The sequence below is a fragment of the Amborella trichopoda genome, chromosome 12, assembly GCF_054954075.1.
Source record: "Amborella trichopoda isolate Santa Cruz 75 chromosome 12, AtrichopodaSantaCruz75HAP2 v2.0, whole genome shotgun sequence".
NCBI lineage: Eukaryota > Viridiplantae > Streptophyta > Magnoliopsida > Amborellales > Amborellaceae > Amborella > Amborella trichopoda.
Genome location: NC_142347.1, coordinates 42,214,846 through 42,235,451, shown reverse-complemented (window position 1 = coordinate 42,235,451; position 20,606 = coordinate 42,214,846). Strand labels below are relative to the sequence as shown.

At 36.1% G+C, this 20,606-nt stretch overlaps 2 protein-coding genes across 3 annotated transcripts; one reads left to right on the top strand and one right to left on the bottom strand.

Annotated features, from left to right (window-relative positions):
- The first annotated feature begins 1,199 nt into the window (after positions 1 to 1,199).
- Positions 1,200 to 6,429, top strand: LOC18447074 (putative ribosome biogenesis protein RLP24). 2 transcript variants are annotated; one of them, XM_011629752.3, is made up of 5 exons: positions 1,200 to 1,287; positions 1,673 to 1,797; positions 3,738 to 3,834; positions 3,920 to 4,056; positions 5,978 to 6,429. In XM_011629752.3, exons 2-5 carry the CDS (start codon positions 1,766 to 1,768, stop codon positions 6,156 to 6,158), a joined length of 447 nt encoding a protein of 148 aa, XP_011628054.1. In that variant the 5' UTR covers positions 1,200 to 1,287; positions 1,673 to 1,765; the 3' UTR covers positions 6,159 to 6,429. The 2 variants fall into 2 exon arrangements, with proteins under 2 accessions (XP_011628054.1, XP_006857238.1); XM_006857176.4 differs by having other exon boundaries at positions 3,721 to 3,834.
- Positions 6,430 to 12,981: 6,552 nt separating this feature from the next.
- PNSB1 (NDH-dependent cyclic electron flow 1) lies at positions 12,982 to 17,875 on the bottom strand. The gene is made up of 6 exons (XM_006857175.4): positions 17,216 to 17,875; positions 15,241 to 15,431; positions 14,793 to 15,050; positions 14,342 to 14,447; positions 13,924 to 14,009; positions 12,982 to 13,602 (listed from the first exon to the last, which is right to left on the bottom strand). The coding sequence occupies exons 1-6, from the start codon at positions 17,798 to 17,800 to the stop codon at positions 13,437 to 13,439; spliced, it is 1,392 nt and encodes a 463-aa protein (XP_006857237.1). The 5' UTR covers positions 17,801 to 17,875; the 3' UTR covers positions 12,982 to 13,436.
- Between the last annotated feature and the right edge of the window lie 2,731 nt (positions 17,876 to 20,606).

Sequence of the window (20,606 nt, the reverse complement as noted above, 5' to 3'; positions counted from 1 at the left end):
CCCATTTTTTAAATCGTTAGTAGTTTTTTAATGCATTGGGTGAGAATGAAAGCCTAGACCTTAGTTGGGGTACAAATGATACTACTGCCAAGGCAAAAGTGGTAAGTCAGTGTGGATTTGGGCCCTTGCTCTTTGATGATAATGGAGTCAAAGCCCCTAGGTCATTCTCAAATGTGGTAAGTCAATGGGGATTTGGGCCCTTACCTTTTGGTGAGAATGTAGTCAATGACCTCAACATAAGGCTCGACAATACTACCATTAAGGCCCTATGGGATGCTCCAAATGGAGTAAGTCAGTGGGGATTTAGGCCCCAACCATTTCGTGAGAATGGAGTCAGAGACCTCAACATAGGGCTCGGTAATACTACCGCCAAGGCCCCAATCCTTTCGTGAGAATGGAGTTAGAGACCTGAACATGGGGCTCGGTAATACTACCGCCAAAGCAAAAGTGGTACCTTTTGGTGAAAATGGAAATGACTTCAACATGGGGCTCGACAATACTATCACCAAGGCCCCATGCCATTCTTGAAATGTGATAAGTGTAATAGCGACAATACTATTGCTAAGGCCCGATGCCATTCTCCAAATGTGGTAAAGTCCCTGAGGATTTGGGCTCTTATCTTTTGGTGAGAATGGAGTCAAAGACCTCAACATGGGGCTTGGCAATACTACCGCCAAGGCCCATCTCATTCTCATGGTTTCTATAAAGTTGCAATTGCAACCTTAAATAATGCAATTAAGGTGCATCCCCCTAAATTTAATTATAACAAGTAATTTTGGTATAAAATTTTTTTAGGATTATCTGAAAATCTACTTTCATATCTAATTATAAAATTTTAAATTCTAAAAATAGTTAAAATCAAGTAAATGTATAAGCATATGAAAATCTTGAAAATGAACTCTTTTTATAATGTATCGCAAGTGCATTATTTCGAAGGCTCGAAATATTTTTCTTTTTCATATTTGTACATCTCGACCGCGATGATCAATTAGAAGATTTTTTACCATTAAAATAATATTTTTCGATGGATTTTTCAGAAGCAACCTTAATTCTACATTTTAAGGTTGAGGGAACCTTTTATATTTCCCTTTTGGTAATTTCCCTAAAAAATAAAAACAAATCCCTCGATTCCCCGGGTGCCCTATTGGCAAAATCAATACCCTAGGGTTCTTGTATAATTTGACTCACTCCTGAAAATGGAAGCCCTCTGCTTTCTCATTTGGCGTAAACTCTAGCTCTCCATAAATCTGCCACTGCGGCTCTTCTTCGGTTATCCATTCAAACCAGGTAAAACATTTGTCTTAACTCAATTCCCATTTCTCGTTTACACTGGATCTCCTTTTCGAAATTAGGGTTTAGAGCTTTCTCATCAGTTCTTGATTTAAATTAGCAAAGGTGGGTGTTTTGCTCTGTGTCTGGGACTTTTACAAGTTGCAATGCAAAATATTATTTTTCCTCCATTTGCATTGTTATTTGAAGTATCAATCTAATTCTAATGTGAGATTCAATTGGAAGTCATCGTAAAGGCAAATTTCATAACATTGTGCCCAATGAAATTTGGCCCCGGCTCCGCTCGTGCTTGCCCGTTCTCTACACGATATCTTGGTGCAGTTTGGTAAATGTGACAAAAATATATATCTAATTTGGTTTAATTTACATGTTTGCATGTCAGGTTTCTTGTGGCGGTTAAAGGGTATACCTTGACTTGGATATCCAATGAGGCTAGAGAAGTGTTGGTTCTGTTCCAGTACGATTTATCCCGGTCATGGGATTCAGTTTGTTCGCAATGACTGCACGGTATGTTCTTGTTTTGTTGAATTGCTTGCATTCTTTATTTGTTTTTTGTATTTATTTTTTGATAAAAGTACAGTATGGTTTATGAATCAGTCAACTTTGTGAAGTATTCTGTTTGTCGTTTGCAATGAGATGAGTAAATATGAAAGGTTACGTTTGATGCTATCCATCGGATGACTAAGATTTTAAATCAGTTCAGCCAGTTTATAATGACCTATTTCCTTTCTATCTTAATTTTTCTAAATAGATGATCTTTTGTTGCTGATAACCATTAATATTGACTGTAGTATATTAGCTGTCATATTTCTTTGCGTGTTCTATGGATTAGTTTTTTGTTATTAGCTGATTTTCTTGTTCTGCCTAATACAGTTGAGACAAAATGCTGTAGCACAATATCATTCTGATCATATCATATCAAAGTTGTCTATCCTCAATTGTACTGTTATATTTGGAATCTTGTTGCTCATAAATATATATAGATTGGGTAATATCAGAAAGTTCCATCGGATGGTTGGACTCTGAGCAGTCGTGTTCTTTGTGAAAGGGTTGTTTCTGGGTTCAGTGTTTATCTCTGTGGCAATCAGATTAGTAGGATTCACTTCCTTTGATATCTACTCCTTTATTCTTTTTTCTCTTAAGTGTGGACAGAGATGTGATAGAATTATTAGGGATGTTAGTGTGTAGTTGGTTGTGTGGTGGTTGAGTGCATTAATTGCAAAGTATGTTGTTTTAGCATGTAAATGGAATTACTGGACATTGGACCTACATTTTCACTGCACTATCCCCTAACTGATAACCACTAATATTCTGAAATTGCAGTACAGACAAATTCAAGAAGACGCATGATATTACCATTTCAAAAATGCAGATGCTTGATATTTTGAAACCAAATTACAGAAAGGGATTCTTCCTACTAGACTTACAAACCTATCCTGCTAAAGGTATTTTTGCAGAAACCAATAAAAAAGAACCAATTGATATCAAATCATGTGCTACCCACGCTCTAAAGATTGAGCTGACAAGGTTTGTAATTTAACTCAACCTCATTACATGTGTGTACTATAAAGGAATCCTCTGAATAAAGATGGAATGAGGTGTACTGCTTGCGAGGGGTGTAAGGCTGTCTGTCACACGATGGTGCTCTACTTGGAGAACATTGAGTATGCAATTTGCTAGTTCTTTAACTGAAGAAAGTTCACTCTATGGTTCTTTATCTTCTTTCCCAATCATTTCTTTACTAAGGAACAAAGTTCCATAAATGCCACTTTGCTTTTGTTCAGTTTTTACCTGGATTGAAAAGAGCCTTTCTGTGACCTATGGGGAGCCCCGAAAGGTACTATCCACCCAATCACGAGATCTTGATGATCAAATATGTTAGAAGTGATTTTCATATTGGATCCAAGGAGGTTTGCAATGCCAGCTCTTGTAGAGGATATCTAAGAGATTCCCAGATCGCTGGAGATTCCTTGCAGCTTATGCAGAGTTGCTTTGGCCATGTATCTGGATATAGATGCATGTTTGAATGTGTAGGATGAGTCTTCATTAATTGGGATAAAGTTAATAGTAAAAAATTAGGGTTCGCTATCCTAATTCCAAAATTAAAAGCTGAACTGCTTCATTTACAAGATTATCTCTTATGGTATTAACGGTTGGATTAGTTTATTTTGTTGAGGGATTTGAAATTTTGAATGTTGCAGTTGTGATACATGAGGTGGGGGAAAAGACTTCATTGTATGCAAAATAAAAGCAAACTAGAATGAATATCTGAGAACATGAACTTATTTGTGGAGCCATATTTATGCTGAACTATTGCTACTATTTTATTTGTACATTTGCCTTTTTCATGACGTAACATTCGGCATAAATTATTTGTGAGGCTTCAATTGTGGTGCTAATTTCATAGCAATTCTCTTTAATATTGCACAGGTTTTCAAGTTTTGCAGATCCAAATGCCACAAGAACTTCAAGATGAAAAGGAATCCTCGTAAAGTGAGATGGACGAAGAAATATAGAGAACTGCATAACAAGGATCTTGCAAGGGTATTTGCTATTTCTGTTGGACAGTTCTTTCCACTATCCTTGTGTACAAGTTACTAATTTGTTTACATTTTAATTTTACTCTCAGGATACTGTCTTTGAATTTGAAAGAAAGCGGCAGAGACCAGAGAGATATGACAGAAATCTTGTGGAGAACACTCTGAAAGCTATGAAGAAGATTGATGATATTAGAGTAAGCAGGAGAGAGAGATTCTGGCTAAACAGGTATTTCTCCTTGTTCTCAAAATTCTCCAGATCAATCAATACTTCTTAATATGAATTTGTTAAAAAAAAATTACACTCTTTAAGAAAAATGACCAATCATCATCATCATCATCAGAGCCTTATCCCAACTATTTGGGGTCGGCTACACAAATCCTATAAGAATGACCAATTATATATGGATCAAATTATTTGTACCTTCCCTTTTAATGAGAATTCCCCTTAATTTCTTTGAATATCTTAGTACCTTTCGGACTTCTCTAATTCACAAAGCAGTTCGCAAAGCAGGTTCTAACAGTCCACATCACCATGAGTTCAGAAATATGATCTTAATCTCCAATACGTTTTACTTTGTCATATTATCAGTATTGGTCATTCTTGGTGAGCAAATCAAAATTGGATCTAATGTGATGTTACAATTTCTAGTGCTGGGGTGGATTCAATCTTGCTTTTCGCTCATTTTAATTGCCATCCGCCAGGCATATTTGTGGTTGCAGAACATCCCTGTTTCTTATATTGATTCTTTTTCGTTTTTAGGGGTAAGTAGCCATCATTAGATCCTCTTAAGTAAAATATAGATGTGCAAGTTGAATTTCTTACTGGTCTAAAGTTCCCTTTAGTTAAAAATGGAGAGTTAAAACTCTCCCAAGTAAGTGACTTCTTTCTGGTACTGTATGGTTTATTTGGAGTTCAAGGAGAGGTCATTGAGGAGCATCAGCTAGTTAATGATTAAAAAATAAATAAATAAAATGATTATTTGCAGGGTGATGGGGTAGTACGGACAATTGGATATTTTACAAAATTTGAGTTTTTTTTTTTAAGTATTATTTTGAGAAAATTACGTAAATGTCCGTTATGCTTTGCGGTATTATGGATTTACCAAATAGTTTGTCCATTTTTTACCTTTTATAATGCAATTTTTTAAAAAATATGACTTTACCCTTTTTCGGATGTTGAACAACCGAATTGGAGGGTTTTTCGGATGTTCAACATCCGAAAATAGGTCGAAAGTTTAACGTTCATATTCCCATTTTTCGATGTTGAACATCTGAATTGAAGGGTTATGTCGATACATTGTATTCCTTGTGAAAGTGGTTTCGGATGTTGGACGTCCGAAAATATGTCAGTTTTGGATGTTGAACATCCGAAAATATGACATTTTCGGATGTCCAACATCCAAAAATGTCATATTTTCGGATGATCATCATTTGAAAATGACTGTGAAATTCCGGAAACTTTCAGGAAATTCAAAGTCATATTTTCGGATGTTGAACATCCGAAAATATGACATTTTCGGATGTTGAACATCCGAAAATATGACATTTTCGGATATCCAACATCCAAAACAATTTTCGGATGTTGAACATCCGAAAAACCCTTCAATTCGGATGTTCAAAACCCGAAAATGGGAATGTAAACGTTAAACTTTCGGCCTATTTTCAGATGTTGAACATCCGAAAAACCATCCAATTTGGTTATTCAACTTCCGAAAAAAGGTAAAGTCGTCTTTTTAAAAAAATTACGTTAGAAAAGGTAAAAAACAGACATACATGTAATAATAGAAACTATTTGGTATATTCGTAATTTATTTTTATTGGAGCAGAACTTCCTTTCCAGGAGGTAGCAATAGAGCGGACTGTTGCTAAATGATGCAGTGTGATATTATTTTAGGCTGTTATTGTTGGCTTTGATGGTTTGTTATTCGATGCTTCTAATACTATTTTTATAAATGCGATGTCCAAATGAATCACATGCTCACGGGCTTGGATATGCGTCCATTTTGAGTAGCATATGTGATGTATACGTTTTCTTTTGTTTCTTTGGTAATTAAATTGGAATAGAGATCAAACCATTTTATCCAATATGAGAAAAAGACATTACTTTTGGGACTTACAATTTTTTCCGTGGGAAACTTTATTTGCAGAATGAAAGTAAAGAAAATAAAGGAGAGAAAGGAAGACCTAAAGGAGCTGGAGCAGGGAATAGACTTGGTGAAGGCCCCTCTTGCGTTCCAAGAGGATTCTACCTTAACTATTCCAAACGCCAAGAAGATGAAAGTGGTGATCACCAAACCAGACGAAGAGAGCCATCAAATGGAAGAGTGAGAAGATATTCTTCCCTTTCAGAAATGACACATGTTCTCTCGTTATACTTTGCTTGTTTTTTTTTTTTTAGTTTTGGTGGGTTCTTGAAACTATCTGGCAGTGCAAGAATTTAAATGTATGAGTGAAAGTTATATTAATTTCTTTTCTTATTTCCTTTTTTATGGTTATTGGATTTTTATTTTTTTGGTTAATCCATCCGATTTGAATTGGAGACTTGGTTTATAGTCTGAGCTGAGGTTATTGTATGAATCCTTTCTGCCCCTGTTATTCATTCCACTGCATTTTTTAGTTTCTGCTCACACTCTTCGAATACATTAGACTGTTGCATGTCAGACTGTTTCGGTCTCTCTCTCTCTGGCTTAGGCTTGGTCATATGACATCTGATTGGAAGAGGGAGGTCAGGGATTCAACCCGGAAGGTCGTCACAAGAACAAACTACAGTGGTCTATTTTAGCTGTACAATTAAACCTCATTTGAATGTCTATGTTGCTATGGTCTTATCTCACTCTGGCGCTGTAGGCAACCATTAAAACTTGGCGGCCATCATTGGATATATGCATCGTTTACAATATTAGCTCTATGCAAGCCCTTCCCTATGGCGGCATTTTTCCAATAAGCGGGGTCTTACTCCACTAAGTTGTGCTGAATGGTGGCAGGCTACATTTTCCATCACACGAGTTTTATCCCTAAATTTGGACATCAAAGCGGGTTCTAGGTTACCCTTGGGCTGGTTAATGAGTTATAGTAACTTGGTATGTCGCCATTCAACAGGGAGCTAACTTGTTGAAGTCCAGCTTCTTGTCTAGATGCTGCAGCAATTTTCTATCGCAAGAAGAAAATCCTTTCTTTTTTCTTTTTAACATGATTATGACTGCTTAGGAATTCCTTTTTCAGAATTGCACGGCGTACTGAATGATATACTTGAAGTTCGAAACAGAGCTTAGTTTCTGATAAAAGCATGAGATCCTTCGCGTCATGGCAATACAAATTTAAAAGTGCTTTCCTCAGGAACGATTCAGGTCATGACACTTTACAGTTCCCATGAATTCGGGTTTGTAAACTCAGAGACTAGCAACCATCTTTCTCCTTTTGCTATGATTCTTTGCTATTGGCCTATTGCTAAGCATTCCTGCCCTTGGACATGTCCTTATTGGCATAAGAATATTTGCTGTTATGTTTTCATGTTCATGTTTGCTGCAATTTGAGGCTTTCTTTATATATCCCAAGAGTTGGGTCCATTAGAGAACAGAGGCCCTTTATGAGTTTATCAGGCAGTGGTTTCCCCTCCCTTTGGTGATGTAGAGACTTCAAATTGTAGGATTCTGTTGGCAGCTTTATTTTGGCATATACAGAAGGAGAAGAGCAACATAACTTTTGAGAGCAAGGTGTCCACAATGCAAGCAATTAAGGAACGCATTTTGTTGACTGTGATTGAGTGTGCTAAACCAGTTAATTGGTGCTCAGGTATATTGTTGTCAGACATTTCTGGGAACCTAGATGAAATTCTCATGCTTAAAAGGAAAAAAAGCGATGAGAGTTGTGGCTTGGTCAGCTCCAGATAATGCGATTAAGTTGAATTTTCACGATTGTTCGTTGGGCAACCCCGGGCCATCGGGGATTGGGGTCATCATTACAGATCACGATGGTGCAATGCTCCATCTTTCTCAGGCCCTTGTGGAGTTGCAACTGTTAATGATGCTGAGGTAAAGGGCCCTCCTACGAGGGATTAAACTACTACCTAACAGAAGGAGATTCTCTAAACACAATTAGATGGTGCTCCAATCCAAACAGTACCCCTTGGAAATTATGCCCTTTTTTGTGGGAAATCAAATATCTTTCCACAAGATTGGATGTTGAATTCAGCCATTTTTTTGGGGAAGCAAATGAAGAGGCCTACAGGCTTGCAAAAATGGAATATCTAACTTAGAGCTGTCAGCAGTTAGTGTGAGAGGAGGTAGGGGACAGCTTGCTTTCTTTGTTAGCCTTTTGTATACATAACCCTTCTTGTAGTTTTTCTTGCGCCATTTTGTTGGGTTCATGCAATCTTTTAAAGGGTGAGGTTTATATAAGGTGCCAACCGTATACTATTGAAGTAAGTTGCACCTCAAAGTTAAGCTGAAAATGCAGTTTCAGTGCCACAAGCCTTGCGATGCTATGAAAATCTATTGTTGCCCCTAACTATGAAATTTAAAGTTTCAGAAATGGTGACGGTCAAGCAGATCTATTGGGAAATCTTGAAAATGGACCGTCTAGATAATGTTTTAAAAGATGAACTATGTTTAGGATTAGAAATCCTTTTTTTTCATATCTATGAGTCTCGATGTTGAGATGACCGATTTGAGGGTTTTTCAGCATAAGAACAACCTTCGCTAATAGGTTTTTTAGGTGCACTTAATCGTACAGCATAAGATTGACACCTTATATAAACTTTTTTCTTTTTTTTCCTTTTTTATATTATAATACATTAAATAGAAACATATAAGTTAACATTAAAAAAGAAATAAAAAAAAAAGAGGCCCTTTTGAATGTAACAGCAAATTTTTTAACCTTAAACAGAGGAGCACAGAGCACCTAACCCATTTCTTTTTGGCCTGCACATACACAGAATTCGACATATGCTAGGTTTGCCTATTTTTGGAAGAACTTCAATTATCACAAAAGGGGCATAAATTGTACGCCATCACAATGTTTTGTGGTGTCGGATTGGTTTTTCTAGCAGGGTTTTGAGGTGAGGCCTAACACATTGCCACATTTAGAATTTTTTCCAAAACTAAGGGTTCATTTGGTTCATGTGAAACTGTTTCCAAGAAAAATATTACATATGCAAATAGTCTACAAAGAATGAATCTCTCGTGCTTGTTTTTCCTCATATTTGGTAAACACAGTCAGAAACCCTGTGTAATCGATTTTGTATGTTTGGTAAGATGAATGGTATTCGGGAAACTTGTTTTTCCTCATGTTTGGTAAACAGAGTCAGAAACCCTGAAACCCTGTGCAATCAATTTTGTATGTCTGGTAACTTATTTAAATGAATGGTATTCCGGAAACTGCTATTATGTGATATAATTGAAATTGAAGAATCTGATAACGTGGGCCAAATTGTTTAGGAAAATTGTTTCATGAGGCGGGGACCTTATTTCTACCTTTGCGGTCCTCGAGGTATAAAGCATCCATCTTAAAAGATGGATGCAAATAAAAGATTGATGCAAATAGGTGGCTAAAAACAATTGAAATTGACATTCTAAATGTTTTTTTAATATAATTATTATTTTAAATTTTGAAAATTTATTTATTTATTCATATTCATGATCTCAATGTTAACGATTACATGTCCCTAAAAATTAAATACAAAAATCCGTCTAAAAAAAAGATTTTTAAGAGGTGACTCATTTCTACATGGACTTGTAGAAACTATGTCCAATTGTTTATCCATATCTCACAAACCAAGATAATAGGTTAATCCTATAATGAATTGATTGAAACATGCATTAGTTCAATTGCGATTCATGTTTGTCAGTGCTTTTGCTATTTGCTCTTGAACGATGTGCCTCTGGGAGATCAAAATATAAGAAACAAACAGAAAAAAACACAACATGAAAAGCCCATAACCACGTTTTTCATGGCGCAAATGATGATTCTATACCCAACAAAAACTAAAAGAGAAAACAAGCAAAAATTAAAATAAAAAACCAAGGAAAAATACAACCAAACAATCCATACCATGTTTTCTATTACATGGGAAAATAAAAAAATCAGCACAAAGTAAAAAGACAAAGAAAAGGAAAATATAACCAAAAAAACCAAAGCTCATGCCTTGAAATCCTATTTCTTTTTCACAACCATAGTGAACAAGACTGATATGATCGATTTTGAAAGTTTTTTTACTCCAAAAATGCAATTTTCAGTGAGTTTTACAGTGCGGCTTTACTTATTTTGATAGAACTGCAGCTCCATCAAAACATTTTCCTTAAAATTATTGATTAGAGGAAAAAGATTTGGGGTCATTTGGTATTATTTGAAGATGACCTTGTCTAAAAATCTTTTTCTGTAAACTCGCTGTAGGTCCATTCCCCTAAGATTGGCACTGTCGGATTTGGTGTTTTAAGAGCTCACATATTTTTCTTTTGATATTGATTAGCGAAGATGATATGAAGAATTTCACTGTCATGAACTCATGATATTACCCTTAACAAGGAGTCTTACGACCAATTCTTTTGTTTTTTGGGTAAGTGGTAAGTCCGTGGGAATTTGGGCCCCTATCCTTTGGTGAAAATGGAGTCAAAAGCTTCACCATGAAGCTTGATAATACTACTGCCAAAGACCTCAAGCCATTCTTACTTACGACCAAATTCCAGATTACTAAATAAATGTTAAATTCTACGAGTTACATGTAATGCACTTTGGAGCAGTGGCCTTCGATGGAAAGATTATAGGGGTGGTGGTTGGGACCCATGGTCCCGCGACCCAACGGGTAGACCTGACCGAGGTCCGGGTATGGGTCCAAGGGTTGGACTTGTCGGGTTCAATAGCCTGGACCAGATTCAGGTCCGGGCCTGCATCCAGGTAGTCCCTCCGGGTCAGGATCAAGGTCTAGGCAGTCCCTCTCTTTGTTTTTAGAGTTAAATATACTTTTTTTTTTTGAGTTTAATATACATTTTCTTTTTCTATTTTAACGTGAAAATTGATTTTTAAGTAGGGTCCGGGTCCCTCCATAATCAATTCGGGTTCAGGGAATTTGGACCCAGTTAGCTCCGGGTCTAAGTCTGGCCCGCCTGGACCCCAGAGCCGAGCCGAGCCGACCTGACCCTACCCAACCCGTTGCCACCCCTAATAGATAATATAGAATGGGTAGTTGCAATGATTACCATTCTATAAAGCTTTCTAATGTTCTCCTTCCTATAAAGCTGTTTATGAGAAACGTTGGCACACTGTGATTTTTAACCCATTTGTCTCGTCCATCTTTCATAGTTGTCTACACATCTGGGGGTTCAGAAAGCGGTTTCTAACCAGATTTAAGGCAAAACTAAATATTTGTGCGATATGAGAAGCTCTTTAAAGCTCCTAAAAATAAAAGAACGCAATTTATAAGGATCGACTGTCACATAGAAAAGAAACTCAAAGAATATTCTTATATGTTGGCTTTGCTCGAGGGGGCAAATGTACATTTTGCTCTTACCAAAGCATAAAATAGTTAGTTCCTTTTTTTGCTCACTTCCTATTTCAACATAATAGATATTTTTTAAAATCAAGATTTGGTTAAGATAAAAAAGAGAATGGTTTTAAATGAGAGATGTAATGGCAAACTCATTAGATAAGCATGCAAATACATTTTCTAGAAGATTTTAGCTTCGAGAGTTAGAGAAATGAGAGAGGAAAAAGTTTTCAGAAAATTTGGAGGGAAAATTAAAAGTGGTAGAGAAATTTAGAAGTCAAAGAAATTATTATTTTTCCTCATATATATACATTTAGGGGGTATTTTGATTAATAGTTCTTGTGAATTATGCATATATTTTTAGGAGCTTCTAACATAGAACAGTGTGCGCACAAATTTTTTAGTGAATTGAATTTGTGAAAAAGTAAAATAAAATCCAAACACTAGCATGCATTCATGATCATCAGATCATTGTAGATTTAAAATTGGCTTTCGGGCTTACACTATTCCGCATACAAGCTTATTGACAAAATCTCAAGTGTAGTACCGCAATTGTTTGTAACCATTGCAACTGTTTGGATAGACCACTAAACAGGTTTCATACTTTTATTCTCCTCTGCTTGTGCTGGTGTAGTACCGCAATTGTTTGTAACCATTGCTTTTTGGAACCACTTGCATTCATACACAGCTGAAAAGTGACTATTCAATAATGGACAGAAGAAAAAAGACTATCTTTCCCTTGGTCTATAACAGTAGAGAGAAGAATATCATAGGGGGTGCACAACCAAATTGCCCTAAATGCTTGTTACTCAAATCACTATCTCTACTATTGGTTACTTTATTTCTATCGCAGGTTCTCATGTGAACTGTCCATTTGCCAACACTGTTCACATGAACAGTTCCATTGCCAAAGCAATCGCTTTGTATTGACTGTTAGTTTTTTAGTCAAGTTCTTGTTTACTGTTTGTAAACTGGGATGGATCACGATATGCCTTTCCTTTACATTTTCAGTAATTAATGGCAGATTATTGCAAGGAACCAATATCATTTTCGTGGGACGGAATCTGATTCACAGGGCATGTAGTTCTACATTCAACTGATAATTCTTGTTAAAGCTGTCTGGTCCCTTATGAAACCCTGTTTACTTTAATGTGAATTAGGCATTGGATCCACATATTTCTACTTTTATATAGATCGTTTTCATTTGGGATATTGCAGAAACTTGAAATGGTCTTTTATGAGGTAAAAATTAAATATGATATCACACATTCAAAACGGGATTTCGGAATGTGAGAAATCAATGAGACCTAGGGCATATTTTGGTAATTTTCCAGAAAGTGAAAGCCTTATGAGCATGTACTCAATTATCAGAAAACCATGATAGATGGCTTGGCTTGCATGGAGTTCTATATAATATTTCACTTGGTTTTCAACTTTATATTGGACTTCTTGCTTCTATATCAACATGAGATAAGTAGGACGACGATTTCTTCTTCAAAATAATAATTGTTGGGTTTCATTGTCGCTTGATTCAACAGTTCTTCTCTTGCCACTTGCCAGTCCTGTTCTGGTTCAAGTATAGGGGTTGATCTACAGTTCCTTGATGGCCCATGTTGAGAGAGAAAGAGAGCAAGACGAATAACATAAAAGAATGATAGTTAAAACAGTTAATAAGATTTAAATATATCCACTAATACTTGAATTTAAGGCCTGGAGTCGACAGTTTTGGCCCAATTACACATCCAGCAAGTATCATCCATAATGGAGTACGTCCATTTTGACTTTGCCATACAAATCAATGTATGCGAATTGCATGGGCAAGTTCGGGCTGGTTCCAACTTGTATGCACTTTCTTTTAGTCCAGACTAGAAATCGTCAAAAGGGTCCACAATTGGCTACTTCATTGTCAAAAAGGAAATAGATAGAACTAGCCCAACCAGCTGGTTTGAACTGAGTGACCTCATGCATTTCTCCTTATAGAGAGCATACAGAAAGAAAACATGCAACTTTTAATGGATAAAAAAGCTTCTTAATTCTGCCCTAACACTTTACAGTTAAAAAAACCAGGTAATTGACATGCCTTATAGATAGATATATTGATCATCAAGAACCTCCTTGTTATCTCTCTAGACCAAAGCCATGGACCCCTCCAAAGCTTGCGCTGCATCTTTCACAGCTCCAAGGTCAATATCTGAAAGCTTCCCGGTTTTTGATGAGACAAGTACACACTTCTTCTCCTTAGCATCTGGAACAAAGAGTCTCCCTTTCTCCTCCGAAGAGAATAATGCAACACTGCAAAAAAGCAGATACGTGAAACATGTGACAATGAGTTTTTTTTTAGAATGCCATAAACAATCTAAAGAAAATCGCATCAATTTACTGTAACAAATACTTTCATATGTTGCATATACAGGAAAGGCATTTACCCAAAATATATAGGAAAGGTGAGAAGAGAGAGAGGCATTTACCCAAAATGTACATGAAAGGAGAGAGAGAGAGATCATAACTAAATAAGAATTTTGATGTGAAAGACTCAGGGAGAGAAAAGAGAGAGGGCATTACAACTAGATTAAGAGTTTTGACTTTTCGATGAAAGATAATGACGAGGTTCACCTAGGTTTATCACGGGCATGAGCAAGTTGAATGGCAGCTGTGTTCGTTGCTACTACTCCCACGGAGTCATTTATAAGAGCGGCAAGCTGGCATTAATCCAAACATGTTTTATCAATGTTAGTATCGAATTTGAAGATCAGAAGCTCCAAATTCACAGCTACTTAATACATAGCAAAATCCAGATTGCGAATTTAGAGGGCTATTGAGTTCTAAAAAGTAAATTCCCTCAAGAGAACAGTAATGTAACCTGGAGTTTCTAGACAGCAAATCTGATCTTCTGTAACTTATCTCACTTTATATTTATTTTTTAACAAAAAGAAAGAGACTAGAAGAACAGTTTTTATTTTTTGAGAACATAAATTAAGCGCTTGAGGAAGTAATCACCAATAAATAAAAAACCTGTGAGGAAGATATGGACCTGGCCAGGTGTGGTAATGAAAACAATATTAGCATCAGCCCCGACAGCTTCTTCAACCTCTTCCCTCTCCTTCTCATGTGGGATTACAAAGAGAGGATTAGCACCCCTGTGCCAAAATTACCAATTTTATAGCGAACCTTTGACAAATGTTGATGGATAAAAATTGCAAATGGAACAAAGGTCCCAAGAAGTCTAGACGTACAAGTACCAAATCCCTGAAGGCAGGCACCATAATCACGTGATGATTTCTCAAAAATGGCGCAAAAGCTAAAAAGTCTTGGGGTTTAATAATTGCAGAGAATTGAGAAAATAATCCACAAAAGGATTTTGTCAAGAACAACAAACCTAGTAGGGTCAAATATCTCATAGAGGATAAGTATGTTTCAAAATAAAAGTTGCAAGTTCTCAGCTATTTCTTGTTTAAGAAAAATACCACTAAAACTCCCTGTACCTAATTGACTTTGCTATTTCAGCCCACATATGGATAGATAGTAAGCTATCAGCATCCCCCTTCGACTGCATTGAAGCTGCAGAATCAGATTCTATGCCATGAATGACCACAAATTTCCCTTTCTCAACACCAGACTTCTTGTATTTAGCCTCAACAAACTCCTTCAATTTCCTCGATAAAGAAACCCTGAGTGGAGGTATAGTTTGTCTTGGCACATTTCGAGCTGGTCTCGCCAGCCAGTCGAGCATTTCATGATACCTTCATCAAGGGACATGAACATTTACATCATAGTCTGCATTACTTTGCCATGTGTGATATCAATATCATCAACAGAAAGAAACTACCAATAAATGCATGCATAGGGAAAGCCCCAAGATAATTTTAAGTAGACACAAGTAAATACAGTAGACGTGAGTAAATAATAGGTCATTACTGTAAATAACCTCACATGTGATATCCACCTTCAGAGAGATTCAAAGTTTCTGGCGTAAATGTTTCAGTTAATAGTAACCCCGCACCTGCTGCATTTACATTTGGATAGACATAGCTCGCTGTAGAACGAGCCGATGTCATGGAGAGAAATGCTGCATGCCCAAGGCCAGCTAATGTGGTTGATAAAACCAAATCATAATACCTACCCTGGTAGCAAATACCAATGATAAAAATATGAGGAGCCTTTACAGTAACTTACTGTAAGGGAAAAAACTGGAGTAAGAAGAAACCGGAAAGTATGTTATGATCCAAATGGACCATAAGAAGGTAATGGCCATGGATGCCCTTGCCATCCAATCAAAACATGGACAGTAACATAGAGAGAGTGGGAAGTGAAATGACCCAACTGGTAGGCTCTACTCCCCCTCTAGTGTTATTCATCCATACCTTGGATGGTGATGACCAGTATGACCATTCTCTCTCTTTGGGTCATAAGGATAATAGCATACCATACCAGAATGAAGAAAATAAAGGATTCAAAATGTTCATAATTCTGAAGACTAGATTCACAAAGAAGTCAGCAGCAGCAGTTGTAATCAAGATTGTCAGAACATTATTTGTACAACAAGAAGAAAACATTGGTATAAAAGAAGTACCCCTGCGCTCTATTTCAGAATTTGCAACTTTGCATATAGCAAAGCGGTTTCATAAAGTCAAGGATTATTGATACATCACTTAACACATATGTTGGTATCCATAAATGCATTTCTTTGTATACGTGAATACATATGGCTTTAACCCAAACATAAGGATTGGATAAGGCCACAAAACCAATAAGGGGTTAGGTCTAGTCAAAACCAGTCCGATTACTATTGGATGATATTAAAAATAAAATAAAAATAGAAATATGGGTTTAAAGTTTGAAATATATGTAAAAAATTGCCCAACTTTATTTAGACGGCATCAAAACCAGTTGGTCTAACCACTCAAATATTAGTTTTAGGCGGTTTTTGCTTTGGACCAGACTAGCCAAAGCATTGGTCAGCAATCCGACCAGTCTAAGAAGGCATTCGAGTCTGGTCTTGATAAGTATGCTTTAAACTAGACCCACAACTAGACATCACACAGTGTCATCTAGGATAACAAAAGAAGGCTGGGGACGATATCATCCTAAATAGCTACCTACCCAATTTTGTACTTGGGATGTACTTTCTTTACTCCAGGAAAAATAAATTTAACCAACGAATGCATCACCCATAAAGAAACAAATCATAATTTCGAAGAAACCCAACCTAAGAAACATCACGCAGAGCAAGCAAAGGCATAATCTAGCAGAAAAACCGCCTACATATAACAAGAAGGCCCGGCTTAAAATTTTAGTGACAATTTCATTTTCCTCACAAGAGTCGAAACAATTTCAGCAGACTTTGGTTAGCAGAAAAGAAAAGAAAAAAAAAGGCAATAGAATTTGTTGATATTATGTATTTTTGACGAGATGGAACACGTTTCAGTCACGTTCAAAAAAAATATAGAGACGTACCATATCTCAGTCCAGAAAATGGATCAGTTTCAGGGAATTCAGCTCAAAATTTCCCAATCTTCTCAAATTCCCTTTGACTTGAAGTCACAAAGCAGAGGGGTCACGATTTAGGGCTATTTTGGGAGTTAAACTCCATTTCCGTAAAATTTCACCCAAGTTCAATAAATATGAAAAGCAAAGAATAAACAGGAGAGAGAGAGAGCAAAAGAACTGCATCTCACAGAAACAAGCCTTACCTCGAGCATTGATGGAAAAATACACAAAACAAAGAAAACAGAACACCCAATTCACCGAAACAGACCCCATATCAAGAATCAGCACATAACATCAAGATAAACCAAAAATCAAAGCAGCGTAAACAAGCATATCCGACCTTAAGAATCAACACAACACACTAAGAGAAATCAAATGTAGAATAACCCAAATTCACAGTCAGGAGCTAGGAGCTCACCTTAAGAAGACCAATCATATCTGTGTACTCAGCAGGAATAGGAAAGGGATCATCAGTATCATATACATCAGCAAACCTCACATTCTTATTTATCTCATAACACTGCTTTCCTCTCGCATTCGCCAAAACATCGATCTCGACACCAGGATACCTATCCTTCAAAAGCTGAATTGCTGGAAAGAACAGTAAATTCTCATAAACACCACCTGAAATTACACAACAGCACCTTCTAACATCACCTCTGAGCATCAGTCCAAGAGATGCGATCTCAACATTGTAACCCTTTGGAAATTTGAGAAACCCATATGGGTTTCCAGGGTTATCAGGTGGTCTTGGGTCTTCCTCTTGCTTTCCTTCTGAAAAAAGAGAGCCACCCTCCATTTCAGGGTCATCACCATAGTCGAACGGATCGAGCCATGGATTCTTCTTCTTGGCATTGGTGGTGCACAATTCAGTTTTTGGGGTTCTAAACAGAGGGGTTCTAATGGAAGAGGAGGAGGTTGCAGAGAGGTGGGGTCTGGAGAAAAGGGGGGAGGAAGAGAGAGAAAGTGCAGAGGATGAAGAGAGAGAAGGAAGAGTGGTCATGGTGGTGTGAAATTCGCGGGCTCTCAAGCCTGGATAACTAGCCGTTGGTTTGTGGGGGTATTTTTGAAGTTGTGGAGATCCGGTGGATAAGCCTGTCTATCTTATGCTTTTGTCCGATGAGCGTGTCTATGCTCCTGAAAGAGCATACTGTATCTCAGTCAAAAGACCTACCTAGGAGGACCTTCTAAGTTTAAAATTTTGAAAACGACTAAGAATCATCTGTAAATTATATTCAAAAGAAAATGCTTAACTTTTTGAGTATTCTTTATACTTAGATATCGTGCTTCAAAAATTAAACGATCTATATTCAATCTCGATACATTGTTTTTTCCCTAATACATAGAGAGTTCAATTGGGAAAGTTTTATTTTATTTTTATTTTTATTTTTTTTACTAGGGCTAGTCTATGGGTTGAAGAGGATTTTGGGATCTTAAAATTACTCCTATATTGGATTTTACTCAGTGGAGTAAATTGATAGTATTCTCCCACACGAGTATAAACTGTTGATCCCAAGTTTGGGTAATCTAATTAAAGGAGAAAAAAAAAAAAAAAATTGAAGCCTTAAAGATCGCAAATTGCAAATATTATCTAGACCTCAATTCTAGAATTCATGAACTTACAAATCATTTTTGTTGCTATTTATCTAGTAATTCTAAGGTGGATCTTAAGAATTTAAGATCCAAAAAAAATACTCCTAGTGGTATAACACTTGATCAAAAGAGTAAAAGATTAAATACGAATTTTGTTGTCGCAGGTTCATAGTGCATGCGGATATCCCTCTTGTGTATTACACAAGGTAGAAAAGAGAAAATTATATACATGAATTTTAGTTCTTGAACACCTACAGTTGTCAATAGGTGTTTAATCATAGAGCCGAATTTTTTTCTTGCACTTTTAGAATTTCTGTCCAAATTTTTATGTTGGTCACTAAGTTGACTCATCAGTATTGTTTTTCTCGGAGGAGTAAATGCTTGAAGGATTCACCGACATCATCGTCAAAGCCTTTTGCCAACTAATTGAGTTCGGCTATATGCCTAAAAGAGTAAATACACAATTTGTTCTAGTGATAGCCAACCTCAATTAGTTGAGCTATGATTTTGATTGAACGGTTGAAATTGGCTAATCCATATTTCGCTTATCATAGCTCATTCATGAAAACTTTAATGAACGATAGAAATTGGCTAATTTTCATATGCCCTAATTTGAAATTTTCAACTTAAACCAAACCTAGTTTTCAAAATCCCCATAATTCCAAACTAGTTAACCAAACACAATATTTTCCATTATCAAGTACTTAATTTTCTGCTTCTTCAGATTTTAGAATTGGAAATCTCCAATTCGGGTTCTCGGTTCCTGTTGCCAAACAATCTCTAATATAACTTTAAATTCATTTTTTTCTACTTTTTCGAGAAGCGCTATTTTACTATTATACATCTTTTTTGTTTGAAAACTTGTTTCATGCAGGTTGGACTGCATTTCTACATATGCGGTCTAGAAAGTGTAAAGCATCCATCTTAAAGATGGATGTAAGCACGTGTTATATCTAAAACCAATGAAAACTAAGGGTCCATATGTTTTCTTACTAGAATTATTATTTCTAGTTTTTATTTATTATTTATTATTTATTTTTTCATATTTATGATATCCATATTAGAGATTACATGTCCTTAAAAATTAAGTCTTAAAATCCATCTCAAAAATATATTTATTAAGAAGCCCGCATTTTTACATATGTGAGCTCGGCCATATAGAAATCAAGTCCTTTTTGCTTTGTTTTTTGAAGCTCTTGTCGAAATAAAATATTTAAAACATGGGATTAACCATTTATGCTAGGTACAAGAAGGTCTCACATGTAGCCTTAGATAAAAAATTTGAAGACTTAGGTTGTCTCACAAAAATTGAGTAATTAGATTTTAAAATATTGCATCCAGCTAAAAAACACACAATCAATTGTTCAGTTTCATATCAAATGATTAATGATGACATTAACATGTTCCAAAAATAAATAATTTTAGGGATTGTATACAAAGAAACCATTTACCTTTGGTACAAGGCAGTCACAATTACTTACACCCATCCGATGTGAAATCTGATTACTTGGGTGTGTCACACAATTCAAGAAAATTTATTTTGAAGTTTGAGCTTGGTCAATAGAAAAAATTCAACCATCTAATCTCACATCCAATGATCAAGATTAATTATAACCACCTTGTACTAAAGATAAAATGATCTCATTATATACTTTCTCATAATTTTGTTATAACCTTCCTTAGAAACACGTCTTAGAGCCTTGATTATCCGTAAGTCAGCAGGTGCAAGAGCTGTTGATCACTAGTCGTCCATCTCTAAAATGGATGTGGTGAAAAACCCACTAAAATGAATTTAGATGGTGAAAGAATATTCTTTAAAAAAATTATATTTTAAATATTAAAAAATTTATTATTTTTCATGTTCATGATCATCTTAACGTAGATCATGAATCTCTAAAGTCTTAGATTAAAAATCTATTTTCAAGGTAGGTTTAAGTGGGGGCTGCATATGTGCACTAGGCTGACTCATAAAAAGCCCATCCTTAAAATTGTGAGTTCTGACTGGTTAAGGTCGAGCTTTCAAATTGGAGCCGCATTTTGGAGCACATTCACATAAGAGTCAACTTGCTTGGAGCCGCATTCATGTTCACAATTAAAACTCATGCGATGCTGTTTCCAAAAGGCCTATGCTTATGAAAAAGAGCAAGGGAAATGGTTTGATAGGTGTAGCCCTGTCAAAATAAGTAAATACTCACTTCATAACTTATCAAAAATTG